This window comes from Schistocerca gregaria, chromosome 7 (assembly GCF_023897955.1).
Source record: "Schistocerca gregaria isolate iqSchGreg1 chromosome 7, iqSchGreg1.2, whole genome shotgun sequence".
Lineage (NCBI taxonomy): Eukaryota > Metazoa > Arthropoda > Insecta > Orthoptera > Acrididae > Schistocerca > Schistocerca gregaria.
In genome coordinates, this window is record NC_064926.1 from 104,731,632 (window position 1) to 104,751,371 (window position 19,740).

Below are 19,740 nucleotides of genomic sequence, written 5' to 3' on the forward strand. Positions count from 1 at the left end.
CATTGTCGCCGTGGTTTTGTACATCCTGTGACATCTTACACGCCACAAGCTCTGTGCGTGAAATTAGTCTTGTAAAAATAGCCCGTAATGAGTAATTAGTATCTCTTTAGTTCTAATAGGGCGCTGGTAATATTTGTAGTGTATCAGAACTTTAAATTAAAAGATAATGGACAAGCTTATTTTAACGTTATTTATTTACTGTTCTGTAAAATACTGCGCCAAGCACATGGCAGCCCGCTGGGTATGCTGAAGTCTCATGCACCGGACGAGTTATTTGCTCTTTGAAAGCAGTTGCAAATCGTCCTGACTACTGCCAAGCGATCTGAAGCTGTTGCGAACTGGTGTGTTGGGAGGACAACCGAGAGCCATGTATCAAGGATAGCAAGGAAATCGCAAGTACTATTCTCTCCTGTGAATAGTGTCTCTTCTGTAGGAAGTAAAGAGACTTATCAATATTCGTCCGTTTACCTGCGAGCGTTATGTCAGTGGTAGCCCGAGGCGTCCTATACAAAAAAGAAAGGGAGCAGGAAGAACATATTATGTGACATCCATCCCCCTAACCAACGAGTTCGAGGTGGTGTGTTCCACTGAAACCCAAACTGAGCATGTGAGAGTCACTTCGCCTATTGGAAAATACAGCTGTAGATTGGGGTGACGACAATGAAAATTTGAGCCCGACCGGGACTCGAACCTGGATTTACCGCTTCTAGCGAGCGGTATCCGATCCACGGCCAGATCCCAACTTCCATTCCAGTAAAGGTGAGACATTTTACGAGTACGTGAAAGTAGTTTGCTCGATGGCGGCGGATGAATACGATATTGCAGTGCCTGTGTTATTCCGAATTACGATGTTAAGGTCCTTTGGACAGGCATACATATTAGACTGTGGTGATACAACAGAACTGCAATTTGTAGATATTTACTTGTCAGCGATAATAATACTGAAAAAAGTGAAGTCTGCATCGCGTTACTTGTCCCCTTTAATGCTTAATGGCGTTCACTACTTGCAAATGGGATACATGGTAAAAAATAGTCAAGATTCGCAATTTATTACAGGGAAATTAAACTCAGAGATTGGCAAGATGTTGTAGAGGTAGAGTATATTGTATTATTTTATTGATCCCCTTCATCATTTGTGTATATAGAAACAGATTAATTTGGGATAACTATTAAAGGCATTTCTTTCCATTTACAGTCGCCCCCATCAGCCACAGCGCCGAATGTCAACTTGGCGCGAGTAATATGCTTGAATTATTTTACTGGCATATAACCAACTTACGAAATCTGCTGAGAACTGATCATATTCTTAACATCATTCAGTTACCGAGAAGAATGATTATTCGCAGAAGTGTGTTTCAATTCATTTTGAAAGAATGCATTTACTTACCGCAACTGAGGTTCAAATAATGGCTAAGAAACCTAAAGAGACTTCGCGGATCGTAAGATTATATACGAACACATGTACATAGACAAAATATATACAGTACTTAGCCAGTGTGATATTGGACTTCAGGCACAATTTTTCTATTATAGTGTCGCTATGTCAACCCCTCACTTCACTCTACGGAGACAACTTTCGCCAGTCTTACAATAATGTGAGTGGATGTACCTTCAGTTTCACCATGTGCTTTACAGCAGACACAGGTACTGACTATTTGAGAATTTAGTGTCACAGCGCTTTCACACGCCGAAGAAAGGAGTTCAGTGATTGTTACTTGGATGTAATTGTTACGTGATGTAAGTTGGTTCGTTCGATTTGTCGTATAAATTCTGTTATTTATAATAATCTGTGTGTCTGTCTGGTTTGCAAGTAAGAAATAGCACTACGTTCCATTCATCTTTACTAATGAGCCACGAGACAAGGTTCCTGTCGGCTGCTATTGTAGTGTATCGAGCATCTCTTTAAAGTCAACTTCCGTATTATATAATAAGCGAACAAGGTATCAATCGTGTAGACGTAAGTACTATTACTGATATATGTATATAGGCGCCCTTCAAGTCTGTGTGTGCTCATTAATTGGTTTAAATGCAGCATATAAAGTACCAGGCTTGGTTTAGCTTATCTTTCCGACTAATTGGACTTTGGTTTCCGTAATTTACGGAAATCAGTTACGGTGAATGAAGGGATCATGCCATTGATAAGGCCAAATACATTTGTTTTCCTTCAGTAGCCAACTAAACTAGTCTTTGTAGAAGGTTATTTTTTTTTCCTCTCTTCTGTCAATAGCATTTTGAAAATAGAAGCAAATCTTTTCCTCCAAGCAGTAACTGTTAAAACGAGTAAAAATGTCAACGTCTCATAATGGCGCCGATGCTGCAGTCCACCTGCTTTTACATCGTGCAAAAATTGTATTAGGTGTCTCTATTCATTGACCTTCACGCGAGAGTTATTATGTATGTGAAATACCTCCTTCTAGAGGTACCTCTTGCAGTAATTTCAAGTAATCTCTTTACTGCGCGTCCGTTGTTTCATCCTTAGTCTTAGTAACAAACGATAGAGACATATTTTTGGTTCATCCAAATTCGAGCACAGCAATGGAAAATTTTAGTTGCTATGAATCTTCACCCTGCTTTGTTTACAGTTGATAATGGTATACACCGGACTTTCAAGTTGGCGCCTATTGCTTGCAGACGACGTCGCGCGGCCTCTTCCAAAGAACTTGGCGTCTTGCGAGACCTATTAGATGTTGCAATCTATTTTCACCGAGGTTTCGGTGAAGATCTGCCTCCACAAGGAAAATGGCTGGCAGAGTACTAAGGCACTTGGTAAGGTCGTGAAGTTTTATGAACTACATTGTTTTTCAACGTTATTGCAATTTGTTTCGTTCATCCTATAGCATAAGAATTCTAATTCGCCTCTAAAATTCAGTTTTGGTACATATCTTGTGGCGTGTTAATTCACATCCTTAATAGGTATAGGGATTTGTGTTGGTAAAACGAGTTATCTTCATTATGACGTATGAAAACGCAGATACACTGTAGTTAGCAAGTAGCGGCGAATCGGTGTCAATGTGAAAGTACTATGTAGCAATTTGATTTTCAGGTTAACGGAGTGGTGGCGGCTCCGCTGCGACGATACAGTAGCTCAGGGCCGAAAAAAGTGACCCTCATTCCTGGTGACGGTATTGGACCAGAAATTTCAGCGTCGGTACAGAAGATATTTGCTGCTGCTCAAGTAAGTTCAAGTACAGGAAAAAAATTTCGCATCGTATGTGTAACGGGTCGACGAAAACTTAATCACTCTCTCCAAGTGGCCTTATGGTATAGTTTCGTTTTAATTAATTTACTAGCCGCTGGAAGCTGTAAGTTCTTTTTTTCTGGGAAGTGTGTGAGAGGAAAATTGTCGGACATACCATTTTTCGCCCACCCATAGTAGGTAGTGAGATAGCACAGTCTCAATTTTAATTTAAAAAATACAGAATGAATATAGATTATGTGTATATAACAACCATAATAGAATTTTTCACAAGTGACAGCGTTGTGCAATTTACCACACGATTGCTGTAATGTGTTTGGTAATTTTACTTTATAAGATTCCATGTTAATTGTTAAATAATTCATTTACTGAGTAGAAACTTTGTCCAGTGAGAAATGACTTAAGCTGTTTTTTGAGCTAGTTTTCGTCCTTTAATAATTCGATGTTACATGTGTGATCGTGTAACTGTGTATCTTAGGAACACTTTTCTGGTAGGTTGAGGTTCTCACATAGGAGACATGGATGTTGTTGCCACTTTTTGTTCTGTGCTGTGCACTGAGATTTTTTTATGGTATACACAGGAGGTTCCTAAATATTATCTTGTAAAGACTATTGTTTCAAATATTTACAGGCATGGAAGGTCCTTATCTGTAGTGCCAGGAAAAGGAGGGCAGCACAAATCTTGTCTGCTTATGTTGCTTGCAGTTCTGATAGCTTCTTGAATGCAAATTGACTAAAAGGTGCATTCCCCCAGAATATTATTCAGTATCTGATTGCGGACTGGAAATGTGCATGCTATTCCTGTATTATAGTTTCTGTTACAGCTTGTGTTTAGTTTAACTTGTGGTATTGCATTCATTTGAGTTTTGCTTGTCATTGTGCTAAGGTGGTTTTAAGTTTAGGTAGTTGGTGCAGATGTGCGTTGTTTGTGTTTTCAGTGAGTTATTAAGGTTCTTTTTCGTTTTTATCTTTGGTATTTTTACTAGGTCTGATAAGGCTGTCCTGCGGAAATGTCTAATTTTTTTTTTTTTATTGCTATTTCATTAGCTGTGGATATGACGGTGAAGTTAACAAGTGTATCATTATGTTCTGAGATAGGTGATGATTACAGTTTCTGCATATGTTCGGTCTTATTGCTGAATGTGTTAGGTGTCACATTTGTGGTGTGGCATTGTTGGTGTGTGTGTGTGTGTGTGTGTGTGTGTGTGTGTGTGTGTGTTGGTTTTATTGTATAATTATTGTGATGTTTTGTGTTGCTATTTATGGTAGGTTGGTTGTGTTTTAATTGATGTAGTGAATATGAGGTTGAGGTATTTGGGTTTGAGTGGGGGGGGGGGGGGTGGTTCCACGTTTCGGAGTTGTAGGTGGTGTTTTTTTTTTTTGTATCAGGAGCTGTGGTTGAGCTCTGTAGGTCAAGGGAAATGTCCAGTTCTTGTGGTTTTGTTTTTGTGGCAGAATGCAGTAATTTAATTTTTTTAACTATTTGTTTTGGGTTGTTTTTTTTTATTGTTGTAATCTAACTTGTCCCCCATCTTAAACATCCAGTTTTCTACGAGTATCCCGTTAGTTTCATTTTGTTTTTGAAGTGAGACATTGTGTCATTTTTAATGTGATGCACATTAGGAGTCTGAAAGTTGCTTCGGATAAGATCATTTGCTATTCTGCTAAAGTACTTCTTAATGGTGTTAGTTACTAAGATTATATAAGATACGTCTCAATTTTCCAGGTTTAGGCTTATACTTTTTGCCACTGGCTTGGTGCTTGTTTTAAATCTGATGTTACCTGTGCATCTTTACTAATTTTGTGGTAGATTCTATTGTAGGGCCTACTCCTTGAAATAATTTGGCATTTCTAATCACACGCTATTCTGTCTGTATTCTGGCCACTTTCTTCACACAATTTGTCGCCCAGATGAGCTGAACGTTCTTTTTTTTCCAGATCTGATTTCTTTTAATTGAATCTGCTATGTACTAAATTTTGCTTAATTTAATGCCATTTGATTTACAATGCAGAATTCTAAAAATGAGTTTTTTGGAACAGTGTGAAATAAATTTTTCTTGCTTGAACTCTTGGAGCAAGAACTGTTGGTCATTTTAATAACCGGACCTTATTGGTGATTAGTGCATTAATTTGAATTCATGCTATTTCATTACATTCATTTAAGAAAAACTATCATGCACATGAAAGACGAAGCAAAACCAGTTTTTCATTGTATGTTGATATAGTTAAATGGTGGGTTTGAGTAGACATTTCTGTGCTTTAAAAATACATATGTGCATGTTGTCAGTGGATTACCCATGTAGTAGTAATGTTGATCTTACAAGCAGACCTTCCATTATGTTATTTAAATACCTTGGTGCAGAACTTTGTTTTAGGGGATCAGCGGTTTGGTAGTTATGAACAGTTGAAGTATAGACTCGGTATTCTTTCTCATCAAAATCACTACTAGTAATAATAGTTGAGAAGGCGTGTCCTTACCTTTATTGGTAGCAAATGTCATGGTAATAATCGTGAAGTATACTCCTCGATTCCTTTCTTATTCGTGGATTCCTTTCTTATTCGTGGATTCCTTTCTTATTCGTGGATTCCTTTCTTATTCGTGGATTCCTTTCTTATTCGTGGATTCCTTTCTTATTCGTGGATTCCTTTCTTATTCGTGGATTCCTTTCTTATTCGTGGATTCCTTTCTTATTCGTGGGTGGATTCCTTTCTTATTCGTGGATTCCTTGCTTACCACAGTTATTGTTCACAATTTGTTATTGTATGGTGTTAATATGCTAGAATTTATCATGCAAATGTTGGAAAGATATATGAACTTGGGCAGAGTTTGTTCTGAACTTTGCATCGCCTACAGTTCATAGACTTGGAGAATCTGTTGCCAAACCACATGTATCACTTTTAAAGAATATTGTTTTCACAAGAGAAAGTTCTCAACAGGTTTAAGGTTCTCTGTCTATAGTAACTCAAATTAATATATGTGAAATTGGTGACACCATGAAAGTGTCCTGTTTGCATCAACAGTTGCTTAGTTTTGTACCTAATATTCATTGGAGATTGTGTGTATTGTATAATGCAGGTTTCTTGAATTTACCTTGTGACTTGTTTTTATTGAAAAGTCGTATAAAGATTGAACATAGATCTTGGGCTCTGCTCAAATTAGTCTGTTACTACAACATTTATTTTGTACTCACATTCATTGGCTTCACAAACTTACAACCGAATTGTCACTTTGAACCTGTCCTATACTTCAGGTCATGCTAGAAATAAGTCTGACACAACAATCAGTATCTTGCTCGATAACACTATCTTGCTCTAACCCTATGTTAGCAGTTTCATACTCGTGTACTGAAAGTGCTTTAAAAACTTAACACATTTTCAGTCACCAAGACAGAATCACATGTAATGCATGACACACAAATGTCACGAAGAAAAGTAAGCAGGTAGTTATGACTATATTTTACTTCATATAAAAATGATTGTGGATAAGATAATTATCTGTACTTAACAGGTATTGAGTATTTTAATGTTCTGAAAAGTGTACACTAGTATTAAAGTTGGATTTGTGTACACATACTTGAAGCAGAAATCTGTAGGGCAAACTCTGCAGTTGCAATGCCATGTACATATCAGTTGGGGCCACCTACAAAATTTTGTCTGATAGTTATCCTGTATGTGCTCCCAGGAAGACACACAGTGCTCAGTTTCACTGAGATTGCATGATGGCATTATTGACGTAAGTATATAATTAGCAATACACCATAGAAGCTTACACAATAGAATTGTCTTTTGCTAATTTGAATAAGCTGTCAGTGCCCAAACTGGAGTTTTGAAACTTCACCGCAGTGCTTAACATTTGAAGCGTATTTGCTTTACCGCAAGTGTTAGTGCACAAGATATTTGCGAGAATTAAAATCTAGGAGCTAAGAAGAAAATTGAATGTAGATATACAAAAGTGCTTATGCCGATAATAAATTGAGTAAATTTTGTCCTTATCCTTCCATAAAACTTTTAAATGTTTTTTGACAAAAGTTGCAGTTGGGCACAATTTTTTTATGGAAATATTTAGTGATAGATGGTTTGCTGATATTGTATTTTGAGTTTCTTAATGGCGATGTTTTGTTCTGGCCATGGTAACACTGGCCTTATTAAACCAGTCTGAGAATGCAGAATTAAGCCTTCATGTGGAATACTTGCTTTAGAAGGCTTCTGTGAGAAGCACCTATGTTAGATGGTTAATAGGTTTCTTTACTTCTTTTTATACAGAGTAGATTAGATAGATGGAGCTGTTCAGTTCTGGAAGTGATCACAGTCCATTGTATTTATTGTGTTTATAGATGTTATTCCCTATGTTCTACCTTCAGGATGTCCAAATGAGTAACAATTTGACAATGGGTGTATATGTAATCCATCCAGTATTAATCTACAGTACACTATATTCAGTGGTCAGGTTATATGCCCTTGTGGTAGATCTTTCCAACAATGCAGTCCTCACTCTTCTGCTGTCTGAGCTGCTAGCTGCTAGCTCCTGATGCATGCCCATCTCCCTGAGGCATTAGGACTCGTGGCAGTGGCTGTCGTGCCCAATGAGCTTTGCTGTGGCTCGGTGGCACCTGTGAGGAGAGCCTTGGATCGGGGTAGATGGCATCAGGGCAACTGCTATAGCACGTGAAACTGTATCAAATTGAACCAACACAATGGCTGTTCTTACTCAGCCATCTAGTTATTCAGCATGGACAGTTAGTCATACTAATTTCCCTGCCCTTTTCAGTGCATGGGAAGAGGGACAAGCCATACTGGGACTGAAGCATTTTTCTCAGTTCATGGTTTGTACTAGAAAAGGTGGAGCTATGTTTGTGGTGGCAAAACAGTTATTTTTTGAGGAACACACAGAAGACAAATATGGAGAAGTTGACTTATTGGGAAAAATTTTCTGTGGTTCACTGTTGATTAAAACCTCATGTGCTGCACATTCTCGAGCTCTTCGGGCATTTGAATGACTGGGCTACATACCAGTGACTATTCCGTCAAGTAAAACTTTGAATATAGTGTAAAGAGTTATCTTTGACAGAGATGTTTAACTCCAGACAGAAAAGACGATATGAGCTGATCTTGAATGACAAGGCTTATGCAAGAAGACTCCAACAATAATTGAACAGGTACTTTCATCTTTTCCATTGAAGGAAATTTTCTCCCAGAAAAGTTGAAGTTATGGTGTAGAAGTGTGATACGAAATCTGATCTCTGATGTGTACACTTTGGTCATGTCTCCAGTGTGTAAATTGTGGTAATGTCACCCCACTGCACAGCAGACCTTGTGGCGATCGACTCCATGGTCATCCTTATGAACAACCACCTTTTGTGTATCAGTTGTACTGAACAGCATTCACCACTTTCTCTGGTTTGCACACTATTTGAAAAAAAAGGAAGAAATACATGAATAGAAATCATTTGACTGCCTTCTATATCTGCAATGTACTGAGGCAACAAAAAATATTAACACCTCCATCATGTTGATGTTAGTTGCATAAGTCATTGCTGTCACACCCATCCCCCATACTTCAGTTTTTCCAAAGCATATCTACCACTGCTCTCCACACTCATGGTTCCTGTAACTCCATCTTTGGGAAACACTTCCCCCACCCAACAGGAGAAACGTCTTTCTCTTCCAGCATCAATTGATATCAGGGCTCCCTTCTGAGACCCATGTTCCTGGAAACCCACATATCAAAGGCCTGACACCAGCCATGGCTGAAGGAGTTGTGGCCTGTGGGTCCCAGCACTACCCACCCTTCATCCATCTGTTAGCCTACAGCAGATAAGTAGATATGAGAAAAAGTATTTTATTTTATGGTTAAAATTGGTGTTAGTTTTGGCCAAAGTCTGTGCATTTTTTTTCCAGTTTCAGTGTTACTTTGCTAGTTTTTGTGTTACTTATTGCCAATTTTGGTACTATTTTTGCCAAATTCAGTTCTATTTTGTTGTCAAATTGGTTTGTTGTGAACTTCCCTGTTACTGTTTTTGATGTTATTTGTTTCCTTTTATATGTTTTAATCAATATTAGTGTAATGATTTTTTGCGATTGTGGCTTCTTTTTCTGCCAAGCTTGCAGCTGTTTTTTTTTAAAGATTCAGTGTTACCTTTTGTTCCAAATGTGGTGCAATTTTTGCAGCATTTGGTGTTTTTTGCCACTTTTGCTGGTATTTTTTTTCTAATATCAGTATGTCTGTTGCCAAATTTGCTATTATTTTGCAATTTTAGTGATTCATGGTTTTTTTTTGTAATATTTTCGATGGCACCTACAACTGCTGTCCCCATTCATGGTTCCTGCAACTCCGTCTTTGGGGAGCAGTTCCCCCACTCAGCTGGAGAAGCAGCTTCCTCTTCCAGCATCAGCTAGTGGTAGGGAACCCTTTCGGGACCAGTCTTCCTAGAAACTCACAGAAGGAAATGAACTTTCTCATTTTAAGATTACACACGAATCTCAGCCTTGTGGAAAAAGAAGGCAAAACGCAACTTCAGTTCAGAGTATTTACAATATTTGTCCTCAGATTTATAACATTTTCAATACAAAAAGGTGATAAATTTTCATTCTATTTTGTGAAATTTAAGTTAGTTATTTTGTTAAAATCTACCAATTTTTCATTATTGTGTTGCTGCTTGTACAAAATTTGCCTGTACCTATAGAAATGCCCTTCCAAGAATCTTGGGCACTAAAAGATGTGAAATAGAAGATTACTCTGGTGACCCTGGAAGCACTAGATACCCCCCATGCCGTCAGATTCCAACCCATTGTTAATTGATGTTATCCCACCTGCAACCATGTCAGTTGTCCTGGGACATGACTGGTCCTCACACCTCACCAGGACACCCTCCATGAGATGATACAGTGGAATAGCCTCAACTAATTTCCTCTTATTCAAGTCTGTATTCCCTTCAAGGAACTCACTTCACTGTGACCATTTTCCAATACTTAAAGGATACTGTGCATTCCAGTGGAATCGTACTGGCCCCAGGGGGACAACTGGAGAGGTCTGTACTTTGGTTTGCACAGATTTTGTCAGCAAGTGGATTCCTCTTCATTCGGCATGGGAGGCAGTAGCATGTGCAGTGTAGACTGCCCCACTGATCACCTTTTCTAACATTTCTTTACCTCCAGGCAGGGAACTTACTTCCCATGAGGTGACATCTTAATCCGACAGCTCCCTACCCTCCCCCTTCTCACCTTTTTAGGGATTTTACCGTGCAACTTCTCTTGTAGGGGAGAAATACTTCATCTGATAGGGGCCTTCTGGTTGACCAGCTTCCTTCCAGTCTTGATCTGGACATGCTCATTGACGGTACTCTAATCCAGTTCAGTGCCATTCCCACAATCTTCTCAGCTGCTGACCTTATGATCTCTTCCCGCAGTGTTGTGGCTTCACTACATTAGCTAATCTGTAATGAGCTTCACAATGGTGACCACTTCCCAGTGATCCTATCACTGTATCACCGCTCGACAGACCAGTTAACACAGTGAGCTCTTCAGAAAGCCAACTGGCAGTGGTATACCTCTGGTGTCACCTCCTCTGTCAAATTGCATTGACAGGGTTGTGGGAGAGATCTCTGACACAGTCATCCTCATCACTGAAACTGCCATTCCTCTTTACAGGCACACTTCACCACTGGCCAGTCCCATTGTGGACCAAAGACGTAACAGCTATTAAGAATAGTCTTAAAGGCCCTGGAATGCCTCAAGTAACATCTTTCATAGGCTGCCTTCCACTCTTTCCAGTGTGGATCACTATTAATTACTGTAATAAGAAATGGTGGGAGCACTCCATATTCTTGATAACTCTTGCTTCTTCCTCACAAGTGAGAGCCTAGCTCCATTGTCTTCTGGGCTACCAAAGAACAACTGTGCCAGGTCTTGTCCTTATATAGTCTTCGTACTGATGCATTGGTTCGTGCTGAATAGCTTGTTACTGACTTTGCAACAGCAATGGTGTCCGCATCTTACCTGGCCACCATTCTAATGCGAAAAGAAGTTGAAGGCATACTTCTATGTTGCACCCCCACTCCTCCTGCAAAGGATGATAGAATGAACCTTTCACTGACAAGGAACTGTTTTAGCATCTTGCCTTTTTGAAAGGTACAGCCCCAATCCATTATCAGATAATGCAAGTGTTATTCAGAAGTCTACATCTGCTCAGAATATTTAACTGTATTTGCCTTGAAGGTGTCTTCCCTTTGTAATGGTGAGATAGTGTCATTGACACAATCCTTAAGCCAGTCAAAACATCGTCTTTTGGCATGTGCTGACTGATGAACCCCACCAACATGCTTTGCAACTGAATACGTTGTGACCCACTCCGCAACAGTGATTGTATCCTCATCTTACCTGGTTACTTTTCTGATGCAGAAACGGGGATGATTGCTGGCAAATTATACTGGATTCTCGAACCTTGCAGCCTTTTGTCTCTCTATTAATGTGATTTCCAAGGAATAATACACAACTGACCATCTGATTAAGTTCGAAGTGGAAGTCCAGTAGGCATTTTTCTAAATGTCAGCACCTCATTTCTGCCTTTTTTTTACCTACATAAGGCATAAAACATCACTTGGTCTCGTCATATTTTATGTACCCTCCATGCCTGGTGTCTTCCGCATCTGCATCTATGTTCTGCAAACCATTGTGAGTTGCGTAGCGTAGGATACATCCCATTGTACCAGTTATTAGAGTTTCTTCCCATTCCGTTCACATATGGAGCTTGGGAAGAGTGGTGGGGGGGGGGGGGTAGTAATCATTCTAATCTTATCCATATGTGAGTGAGTGATATGTAGAAGGTTGTAGTATATTCCTAGAGTCGTCATTTAAAACTAATTCTTGAAACTTTAACAGACTTCACATGATCGTTTACGTTTGTCTTAGAGGTTACCAGTTCGGTTCCTTCAGTATCTTTGTGGCACTTTCTGATGGATCAAACGAACCTGTGACCAATTGTGCTGCCCCTCTCTGTATATATTCAATATCCCTGTTAGTCCTGTTTGAGTTATATTCTAGAAACATTCGCACGAGTGATTTGCAAGCAGTCTCCTTTGTAGTCTGATTACACTTCTCCAGTATTCTACCAGTAAACCGAAGTTTACCACATGCTTTACCCACAACTGAGCCTAAGTGATCATTTCATATCCCTACAAAGTGTTACATCTAGATATTTGTATGAGTTTGCTGATTCAGATAGTGACTCATTGATATTGTAGTAATAGGATACAACAGTTTTCTGTTTCTGAGGTTTACTATTTTACATTTCTGAACAGTTAAAGCAGGTTGCGAATCTTTGCAACAGCTTGAAATTGTATCAAGATATGACTGAATATTTACACAGCTTCTTTCATACAGTACTTCATATAGATAATAGCACCATCTGAAAAAAGTCTGAGATTACTATTAATGTTGTCTGAAAGGTCATTGATATACAACATGAACAGCAATGGTCCCAACACACTTTCCTGGGACACACCTGAAATTACTTCTACGTCTGATGGTGACACACCATCCAAGAAAACCTGCTGTGTCCTCCATGCCAAAAAGTCCTCAATCCAGTCTCACTTGATACTCCATAAGATTGTACTGTTGACAAGTATAGGTATGGTACTGAGTCAAGTACTTTCAGAAATCAAGGAATAGTGCATCTATCTTGACTGCTGTGATCCAAAGCTTTCAATGTGTCATATGAGAAATGTGCTAGTTGGGTTTTATGTGATCCGTGTTTTCAGAATCCCTGCTGGTTGGCAGTGAGTAGGTCATTCTGTTCAAGGTATCTAATTATGTTTGAGTTCAGAATGTGTTCTAATAATCTGTTACAAATCAGTGTCAAGAATATTGGATGGTAGTTTTGTGGATCACTTCTACTATCCCTCTTGTAGATGAATGTGGCCTACGCTTTTTTCCAGGAACTGGGTACTGCGTTTTGTGCATGGGATCTACGATAGGTTATAGTTAGAAGTGGGGCCAGCTAAGATGCAAATTCTGTATAAAATCTTATAGGGATTCCAATGGGTCCTGGTGCATTGTTCAGTTTTAATGATTTCAGCTGTTTCGCAACAACGCAGACAATAATACTTATTTTATTCATCTTTTCTGTGGTATGATGATTAAATTGGGGCAGTTCTCCTGCATTTTCTTTTCTAAAAGGAACGTTTGAAAATTGAGTTAAGCATTAAAGCTTTTACTTTGCTACCCTCAGTTTCAGTTTCTGTCTTGTTCACCAGGGACTGGACACTAATTTTGGTGCCACTAACAGCCTTTACACATGACCAGAATTTCTATGGGGTTTGTGAAATATCATTTGACAATATTCTGCCTAGGTAGTCATTGAAGGCATAACTCATTGCTCTGCTGACAGCGAAATGCATTTCATTCAACATCTCTGTCTACAGCCCTGTGCTTTGTTTTATAGCTGTTAATGCAGTAATCTCTGTCTCTTTAGAAGTTTCTTTACAGTGACTGTGTACCATGGAGGGTACCTCCCATTATAAACTGTTCAACTGGTTACATGGTCAGCTATTCTTTCAAGCTTGAGCCCTAGTTGTTCTACATGCTCCTGCCCTGTGCTAAAAGTTTTAAGTTCCTCATTGAGATTTGACATTTGACTTTATCTAGTTCACTGGACATGTATATCTTTCTGCTCATTTTAGTTGTCCTTTGAAGTGAAGTTTGGTAATCATTGTTTGACAACCAGTTCATGGTCACTGATACCAGTTTTGATGTGGACATCCTCAAAGAGGTCAGGATTATTTGTTGCCATTAGATCTCATCGTGAGTGAGGTTCCTACCTATCTGTTGTTGGCAGTTTTCAGAGCAGGCATTTAGTGATGTTTCACAGGATGTCTTATCACACCCAACACTAACAATACTGTAATTTTCCCAATTATTTGTTGGATGTCTCGTCTACAGCGTAGATTACATTATGTTAGGGAACTTAGTACAAGTGAACTGAGGGTTTCTCTAATTTCCAGGTACATCAGATAATTTCCAGTTACATCAGATGAGTCTGGTGGGTGATAGAAGGATCCTGTTATCATTTTATGCCCACTTGCCCAAACAATGTCGTATGCAGCTTCAATTTGTATGTAGGTGATTAGTCTCGTGTCTACTGTGACAAATACACCATCTCCTGTCCATTTGCCTATCCTCTCAATATTCTCAAAATTCCCGAAAAATCTCACTGCTATCAGCTTCAGGTTTCAACCAGCATTCTGTACCTGCTGTTATCCAAGCGTCACTGCTTTTCAGGGGCGCTTTTGAACTCTGGCACTGTGTTGCGAATGCTTTGGCAGTTAACCATTAGTATTTCAATACTCTTACCTGTGGGAGGCATTTCTTTTGATCATACTGATGCTTCTGGGTTTCCTATAGCTATCGTTACCTGGAATGTATGGAGTGTCCCACAATCTAAAAAATCCATTGTATGTGCCCCATACACAGTCAGCTATCTGAGTAACAGTCTCTGCCATGTAGTGCATGCCTGACCCATTTAGGGGGACTCTGCAGTTCTCAACCCTATAGCACAAGTCTAGGAAGTCACAGCATAGATTGTCACAGAACCTTTGAAGTCTCTGGTTCAGTCCTTTCACAAGGCTTAGAATCAAAGGGCCACAATCAGTTATGGGGGCAATGCTGCAAATTGTGAGTTTCATTGATAGGCCTACTCCAAATCAAGACTTAGCTTCTCAACCTTCGCTGCATCACTTGAGTGGCCCAAGTATGACTTCAGAGCGCATATGACAGAAATCATTTATTCCAACGTGCACCACAACCTTCAATTGGTTGCACCACATTCCCTTAATGGCTGCTGGAATACCCCCTTCAGCTTGTTGAATGAGGCCCCCAGGCATACACATTGTGTGCACTTTGTCCCTTTTCCTGTCCCTTACTGTGATTTCGCTAAGGAGTTCCATCGTTTGCCATCTGTTTGAACTGCCGATGATAAATAGACCCCTACCCTTTTGCATTTGCCTCTACTTGACACCAGACAAAACAGGTTTCCCCAAAACAAGTGTAGTGTGTGCCACTGGCTCAGTTCTAGCTTTGGTGAAAGACAGCACCTCTAATTTGTAGGTTAGGGGGGATTGCTGCAACACCCTGAGTCCTGCCTAGTCCCCACCACCCTGTATAGAATGTGTAGATCTACCATTGACTAGCCACTCACAGTCAAATGGATGACTAATGACAGATATTGTACTTTCTGCAGAGGAGACAGGGTCCACAGGAGATGATATTTCAGATACCTCTGGTACTGGTATCAAAGGTTCACAGGAACTCTTTCAACACAGATTTGCAGCAGCTGCCAGTAGTTTGACAGTAGTCAGTAGTGATTTTCAGCTGCTTACAGGTGTCAAAAAATTATCATGTGTTTGAGAACAGCAGTAACAGTAGGGCTGTATTTTGGTTTGTATGGTGCACACTGGGAAGTGAAGAACTAACTTTAAATGAAGACCACCGATTATGTTTTAATCTTTTGAGGTAAAAGTTTGCTAATTCCCTACAAGAATTGAGCCAAATACACTAAACTAGATCTCGATTAAGTCAAAAAACCTGTGGTAAAAGTTACTGGTTTCCTAAATTATTTTGAGAGGTTAATTATAGTTGTTGGCAAACTTGAAAATACAGTTAATTTATGATAAATGTGGATAATATATACGATTACTCTTTAAGAGAAAACTAGACGTAGCACAATATGTTAGAATATCAGCTGCAGCAGCTAAATCACAAATGCCAATTTAGTACAGATTGCTAATATATTGTGTAGAGGACAGTGGTAGCTTCCGAAAATTCTAAAAAATTAATGTTTATTTGCAATTATGTACAATAAAATTCAGGGGTGATGTTTTCTTTGGAAGTAACTGTGAACCACAAACACTGATTTCCTGCAAAATAAATTACATACCCAAAACACTCTGGTGATAACTTACGAAAGTATAGTTTTCTAAATGTCTGAATTCCAAATGTCTAAATTCTCAAAAATAACCAATTACTCATGTAATTATGCAATGAAATCAGAGAATTGAGACTCTCTACAAGTTTGTATTTGTCAGTTTTGATACCACCAGTTGTTCCTGTTTAGAGCTGGTACTTGAGTCAGCTCTCCACATGTCCAAGAGAATGGTGTACCTCTGGGCTGTGTTCTGAGTGTCACAATCTTAAACACTGTCAATGGGCTCGTTACCTCTAATGGGCCACTGCTCAACGCAGCAGTGTATATAATAGCTTTTGCAACTGGTACAGTTCCCAGTCTGTAGTCTTGGCTGAATGCTGCCTCCAAGATGTCATCTGTAGGGTTGCTGCTTGGTCTGTTTCATGTGGTTACTATTTTCTCATGCAGAAATGTGTGTTGTGTGTTTGTCATTATATCACAGTCTGTCCTGACCCAGAGCTCTGCTTGGTTAGTCAGTGCTTGGATGTTGTTTCATTCTTTTTTTCCCCCCTATATGTTTGATGAATGCTGACTTGGCTGCTTCATATCTGTCAACTAAAGGCTACTTGCATGTGGAAGCTTAACAGCCTGCTTCTTTGCCCACAACTCTTCAAGTGAAGATATGCTACTCCATATTTACCAGGCCCTGGTATCATCCCAGCTGGACTATAGTTGCCAGGTTAATGCTCAGAACCACCTTCAGCTTTGAAATTGTAGACCCGGCCCATCATCATTGCAATTGACAAGTCTCTGGCACATTTGGACTTGGCCTGTAGGGAGTTTCTTTACATAAGCAATAATCTTTCCTTTTTTTGCTCTGATGTTACTAACTGTTGCTCATTTACTTAGTCACTATCTGACGATTTTTTTGTCATCCAATTTACCACATTATTTTTTTAACAATTGGCATCGACCTCCTGACTCCTAACCTCCATAGAATGTATCCCCTGGTGTTCCCCCACCCCGGTGTTCCCCCACCCCGGTGTTCCCCCCCCCCCGGTGTTCCCCCCCCCCCCCGGTGTTCCCCCCCCCCCGGTGTTCCCCCCCCCCCCGGTGTTCCCCCCCCCCGGTGTTCCCCCCCGGTGTTCCCCCCCCCCCCGGTGTTCCCCCCCCGGTGTTCCCCCCCCCGGTGTTCCCCCCCCCCGGTGTTCCCCCCCCCCGGTGTTCCCCCCCCCCGGTGTTCCCCCCCCCCGGTGTTCCCCCCCCCGGTGTTCCCCCCCCCCCCGGTGTTCCCCCCCCCCCCGGTGTTCCCCCCCCCGGTGTTCCCCCCCGGTGTTCCCCCCCCCGGTGTTCCCCCCCGGTGTTCCCCCCCCGGTGTTCCCCCCCCGGTGTTCCCCCCCGGTGTTCCCCCCCCCCCCCCGGTGTTCCCCCCCGGTGTTCCCCCCCCCCCGGTGTTCCCCCCCCCGGTGTTCCCCCCCCCGGTGTTCCCCCCCCCGGTGTTCCCCCCCCCCCGGTGTTCCCCCCCCGGTGTTCCCCCCCCCGGTGTTCCCCCCCCGGTGTTCCCCCCCCGGTGTTCCCCCCCCCCGGTGTTCCCCCCCCCCCCCCGGTGTTCCCCCCCCCCCCCCCGGTGTTCGCCCCCCCGGTGTTCGCCCCCCCGGTGTTCGCCCCCCCCGGTGTTCGCCCCCCCGGTGTTCGCCCCCCCGGTGTTCGCCCCCCCGGTGTTCGCCCCCCGGTGTTCGCCCCCCGGTGTTCGCCCCCCGGTGTTCGCCCCCCCGGTGTTCGCCCCCCGGTGTTCGCCCCCCGGTGTTCGCCCCCCCGGTGTTCGCCCCCCCGGTGTTCGCCCCCCCCGGTGTTCGCCCCCCCCGGTGTTCGCCCCCCCCGGTGTTCGCCCCCCCGGTGTTCGCCCCCCCCGGTGTTCCCCCCCCCGGTGTTCCCCCCCCCGGTGTTCCCCCCCGCCGGTGTTCCCCCCCCCCCCGGTGTTCCCCCCCCCCCGGTGTTCCCCCCCGCCGGTGTTCCCCCCCCCCCCCGCCGGTGTTCCCCCCCCCCCCCGCCGGTGTTCCCCCCCCCCCCGCCGGTGTTCCCCCCCCCCCCCGCCGGTGTTCCCCCCCCCCGGTGTTCCCCCCCCCCGGTGTTCCCCCCCCCCGGTGTTCCCCCCCCCGGTGTTCCCCCCCCCGGTGTTCCCCCCCCCCCCCGGTGTTCCGCCCCCCCCCCCCCCGTGGTTCCCCCCCGGTGGTTCCCCCCCCGGTGGTTCCCCCCCCCTGGTGGTTCCCCCCCCCTGGTGGTTCCCCCCCCCTGGTGGTTCCCCCCCCCTGGTGGTTCCCCCCCCCTGGTGGTTCCCCCCCCCCCTGGTGGTTCCCCCCCCCCCTGGTGGTTCCCCCCCCCCCTGGTGGTTCCCCCCCCCCCCCTGGTTAGCACCCAGGCCATAAATTAGGACCGATCAATACCTGTCCTGAAGGATGTCACCCCTTATGACCTTCTGGCATCTGTTCCTTTTATTTCTTGAAGAGTATCAGGGTACTACCATCAATTATACTGATGGCTCTAGAACCATGGATAGGACGGGGCATGCTTTTATGTCACACACCTGTCAGGAACAACATTTGTTGCCAGGAACATGTAGCTAATGGCCATTAGCATAGCCGTACATAAAGCTTCCCTTGACAGCGTTTTAATATGCAGGGAGTCAATGAGCAGTCTCCCAGCCCTCTGATCGCTGTTACTCATATCATCCTGTGATATATGCTATTCGTGACCACCTCTCTGACCTCAGTCATACAGCTTGCATAGTTTTCACTAGGTCCCAGGGCTTGTGGGTATCCCAGGAAATGAACTGGCCAACTGTTTGGCTAGAGGAGCAATTACTTATCCCACATTCGCTTTGACAATCCCAGAGTGTGGATTTGCTGGTGCAAATAATGCCTCTCCTGACTCCCAGATGGAAGAATGTATGCTAAGCTCCTACCCCTCTAAGAAAATCTGAACTATGGAGGAGATTAGTGCTGCATGGAACTCCTCCTCCTCCTCCTCCTCCTCCTCCTCCTCCTCCTGTTTGACCCAGAAGCAATTACATGTCCATGTCATCTCTGTATCAGTGGTACCAGACTTATCCTAGTTAAATTCATTTTGTATACTGAGTCTCTTCCAAATTGCGGTTACAGAGCCTTACAGACAGCTCAGATCCTGATGGCACATCCCCTCTTCCAGTCCTCCATGTTAAGCATTTTCTTCCAAATCATTGCCTCTGGTGTTGATTGATGATTCATGAACAGTTGACATGGTTCTCCACTTTCTCCGTGAAATTGGTTTTTTCTTCTCGGTTACAATGTACATTCGTGGTGGGGTGATTGGGTTTGGGTAATCTACTTCATGCTGGGTTTGGGGATCCCCAGCCCTATATTATTTTCCAGTTGCCTCTTTCATACCAGTTTTGTATCTCTTTTACTCTCTTTTAAATTTTAATAACTTTTAGAAGCATTTGCCTCTTTTTCTGCCACACCATATTTTCCATGGTAGGGATTGCTTAGTGGGTGCTCTTTAATGCCTTGACTATAATGGGTCAGGAGGATGGCTCCCATCGTATGCGGAGCCCCAAGATCACCCACCTGCTGCCTCACCTATTTCTCTCGTCTTGTCTTTATTGCTGATTGCC

At 42.6% G+C, this 19,740-nt stretch overlaps 1 protein-coding gene across 4 annotated transcripts in view; it reads left to right on the plus strand.

Moving 5' to 3' along the window:
- Positions 1 to 289: 289 nt before the first annotated feature.
- The window catches only part of LOC126281432 (probable isocitrate dehydrogenase [NAD] subunit alpha, mitochondrial), a 58,246-nt gene continuing 38,795 nt past the window's right edge, over positions 290 to 19,740 (plus strand). Inside the window, exons 1-3 of one of the 4 annotated variants that reach the window (XM_049980391.1) lie at positions 290 to 759; positions 2,583 to 2,766; positions 3,044 to 3,175. In XM_049980391.1, coding sequence (XP_049836348.1) covers positions 2,740 to 2,766; positions 3,044 to 3,175 — 159 coding nt within the window. In that variant the 5' untranslated portion in view covers positions 290 to 759; positions 2,583 to 2,739. Of the gene's footprint in view, positions 760 to 1,409; positions 1,738 to 2,582; positions 2,767 to 3,043; positions 3,176 to 19,740 lie in introns of those variants that run through there. The other 3 variants (XM_049980392.1, XM_049980394.1, XM_049980393.1) reach the window with 3 other exon arrangements.